General features: G+C 44.7%; 1 protein-coding gene across 3 annotated transcripts in view; it reads right to left on the reverse strand.

Annotated features, from left to right (window-relative positions):
* Positions 1–3,626, reverse strand: part of rerea (arginine-glutamic acid dipeptide (RE) repeats a) — a 187,380-nt gene that overhangs the window by 55,437 nt on the left and 128,317 nt on the right. For all 3 annotated transcript variants that reach the window (XM_016549078.1, XM_016549075.1, XM_016549076.1), the window contains exons 4-5: positions 1,143–1,248; positions 198–294 (exon numbers count right to left, since the gene is read on the reverse strand). In XM_016549078.1, coding sequence (XP_016404564.1) covers positions 198–294; positions 1,143–1,248 — 203 coding nt within the window. The remainder of the gene's footprint in view (positions 1–197; positions 295–1,142; positions 1,249–3,626) is intronic.

Genomic DNA, 3,626 nt, shown 5'->3' on the forward strand with positions numbered 1-3,626 from the left:
TATATATATATATATATATATATATATACACACACACACAGTATATATATATATATATATATAGAGAGAGAGGTATATTGAGTTACACTGAATATTGAGAGGTTTTCCTCTATTAGGTGAACTCTTATTAAGCACTTTACTGCTGTGGGTTAATTAATAAATTCCTAAGCACAGGTAAATGTAATTGTGTGTATTACCTGAGGGCAGCAGCATGATAGGTGTCCACATAGTCTGAGATGAAGAGCTCTCTGCTCTTAACCACGGGATCAGTAATAACCAGCTCGCGACCAGAGTCTGGAGAAAGAGACAGAAAGCAGACACTGAGCGTGGAGCGTGAGAGGCATCCAGACTGCCGCTAATAAAAACGTGCACACATAATAAACGCAGGCGAGACAAAAGAAACCAGACACTCTCACAGCTTATGAAATATGACTGCTATAGACTTATACCACAATGAATGTAGCAGTACAGCAGCTTGTGGAAATGGACAATAGAGTGGAAAAGAATTAAGCAACGGGTTTCAATTCAATAAAAAACAAAAACATTTAATGCAATTGAAAAAGCTGAATGAAATACAAAAATTTTATTCTGAAGCTTTTCAGGCAAATATTTCAATCAAAGATCCAAACAGACAGTACTGGATGAATATTCGTCTTCAGATGGCATTAGCACAAATAACAATGGCCGCCATGTCAGACTAGTCAGTGGTGCAGCAGGTAGCGGCTGCTGCTCTCCAGCAGGCTGGCAGAAACGCAAGCCTTCTTAATGCTTTATTAGAGTACGGTGTGAATCAAAGTGCCAAAGCCCCAGCCGGGCAGAGCCCCCGGCCTGCTATTACTGCCTGATGTGTGTATCAAGCTCAGATTTGCTGCTGATAGTCAGGAGAATGAGAGCTCCGAGGGCACATTACACTGAAAGTTATTTGCACTTCACGGCCCCGCTGTCGCTCTTGAGGGAGCGTTACCAGGGAAACAAGGGCAGGAGGGTGGTATTTTTTTTCCGAATCCACATTTATTTGAGATGCCATTCTCTATGAAACCTCACAAACCAATAACCAGGGGTGGTTACATAAATGATGGCGGGCGAGAAGGACCCTTCAAATGAAGTTCTGTGTTTTTCAACCATCACACACACACACGTACCGTTCTCATTGTTGCGGTCCTGCACCAGGTGCTGGTAGACGGAGTCAGGTACCTCAGACTGACGGTAGTACCATTTCACATTCATTAACAGATGGTCCCGTTTACTCTGAAAGAAAAAAAAAAAAATTTCGTTAAAATAAATAGATATCGTTTGTTTGTTAACATCGTCGCAAATTGAGCTCTTGGCAAACGTGAGTCGGTGCCACAACTGGGTTTATAGTTCTAGTCGTCCTGTGCCAAAAGCCCTGGGTGGAATAAAGTCAATTAAAAAGGGATTGAAGGCCTTTAATTCTTTATTAAAGTAAACAGCTTCGTGACCATGTGTGGGAGGGAGGTGAAGAAACACGGATGGTGCATATTCAGGCAACTAAAAATTAACAACAAAAAAAAGAGGCTGGCTTTGTCTAGCCAAAGACATAAGCTGCCGCTCCCCTCTTTTCCACAGCTGCACTTTGAACTCTGCCACCCGCTGTCCGTCCATGGGACTGCACACAGCTCCCCTCGCTGCAGTAGCGCAGAATGACCAGCAAGTGGCAGCACTGAGTCGTGTCCAGACCTCCCATAGGCGCTTCCAAGAGGGGCCAGAGAGAGGGAAGAAAAGGGCAAAGCACTGTTTTTATTCCCTGACATGAAATATTTATTATCCTCTCACACGAAGCCAACTGACCATTCAAATGGTTTAAAAGGACATTAAAGAAACCACAGCTCAGCAGACGCTGGCGACAAGACCCCCGGAGCAGCGGCCAGAAATCACAGTCATCTTTAACATGACTACAGATTACCACATTCCCCACAAAAGGCCGAGTGTGTGCCACTGCGCCAGCCTAGTGTGAAAAAAAACTCAGGGTGGATCACAGAGCCACGGGTCTTTTTTTTTTTTATTTATTGAAAGCCTGATTCACTTCATGCATCTCTGGCTTCTCAAAGGGGGGCGTTTGGGGGGCTGAGCTCATTGTTGAGATATTTCAAGACTCCTGCTACCTTTACTGAGGTCACTGGAAACCACTAGGAGGGAGCAAATGAAGTAGAATATCTGCTAAAGAACAGCAAAAATGTTCTCTCTTTTCAAATTACTGACAAATTAAGGTCGAAGGGAAGAATCCATGGCGTTAAAGACCATGAATAAGAATAATCTAGGCAAAATAAAGAGTGTGCTGCTGTTTCTGGTATGGTTGAGATGGTTAAAACCCAATTTAAATTAGATTAAAAGCGCTCTCTCTGTAACTGGGCCACTTGTATGTGTCATCAGAGGTGTTGTCAGTGCTTATTACACCGCAGATGGGGAGACAACCTGTGCTCCTCCGGGGTATTTCAGAGCTTGGTTCAGCTGAGGATGGAGGCTGATGGAGACCAAAAGCAGTGTAGGGGTTGCTTTGAGCACTCCTGTCTTAATTTTACAACATTAAAAATGAACAAACACCTCCAGACCTCAAGAACAAACGCTTTAGATATTTGTGGTGTTCAAACAGTTCCTTATGTGGCCGAACTGTGCAACCGTTCCTGTCGCTGTTCTAGAGCTGGAAATGACTGTTTCATTATCAGACCCTAATTATGTTTGCATGTTACACTGAACAGATCACTGCGCAGAATCAAATTATCAAGATAAGCACTCTGAGGCGGAGAGAGGCAGTCGAATGGAGGCAGCAGCGAGGAGCCCATTACAATTACAATGCTGAATTGATTAGTGACATTCCACACAACATTCCCTCCCCTCCCCCGAGCCGCTCCTCATCCGGATGAGCCCAGCACAGCTTAAAGCCACCTCTCCAAACACATGACTGAATTAAGACTGCTCGAGGGGCCTGCCGGCTCACTTATAAACTGGGTCTCAGTCAGCAGCGGAGACAGTAAAGGGAGAGATTTCCCCTCCGTCAGAGCAGCGAGACATTCCTGAGGAGAACGGAGGGGGTGGCGGTGGTCTGTCCGCTCTCTTCTCTCTAAAATGACCGTGCTGCTTCCTTTGTCTGATCGTTGACCACTAAACCAGGGAGTCACAAGTAGGGTTTGGTTACTGAACTCGGTACTTTTAATGGTTCCGACCGAATACTACAGAGTACCGATTCACATTAAATCAATCGGTGCCAAATTTCGGTACCAGAGAATGCATCTGGGTGCATACGTTACAGAGCGAGAAAAATTTTCTTAAGTGTGGGGACTTCTAGGGCTGCAAGGTTTCCACGAAAAACGTGGACGGGATCATTAAAACAGAATTTACTCTATAGCGCGGAATTCGTCATTTTTTGGATGAATAAATCAAAAGTAGGTTTGTCACTTAATTCGTAGTCTCGTGTAGCCAGACCTTCAGACTGACGGCTGAAGGTCTGGAATCCATGGCAGCTTTCATTGGCCAAGGCCCGCCCATGAGGCCGTTTGACCGACATGTCAAACAACCAATCACAGTTCGTTTCGTTCATAGTCACGTTTCAGGGCGTGGAAATGTCGCCACAATAACAGACCGGTGTGTAAAACTCTCGGATGTATTTT

The sequence above is a fragment of the Sinocyclocheilus rhinocerous genome, unplaced genomic scaffold (assembly GCF_001515625.1).
Source record: "Sinocyclocheilus rhinocerous isolate Xijiao unplaced genomic scaffold, SAMN03320098_v1.1 scaffold72, whole genome shotgun sequence".
NCBI classification, from domain to species: Eukaryota; Metazoa; Chordata; class Actinopteri; order Cypriniformes; family Cyprinidae; genus Sinocyclocheilus; species Sinocyclocheilus rhinocerous.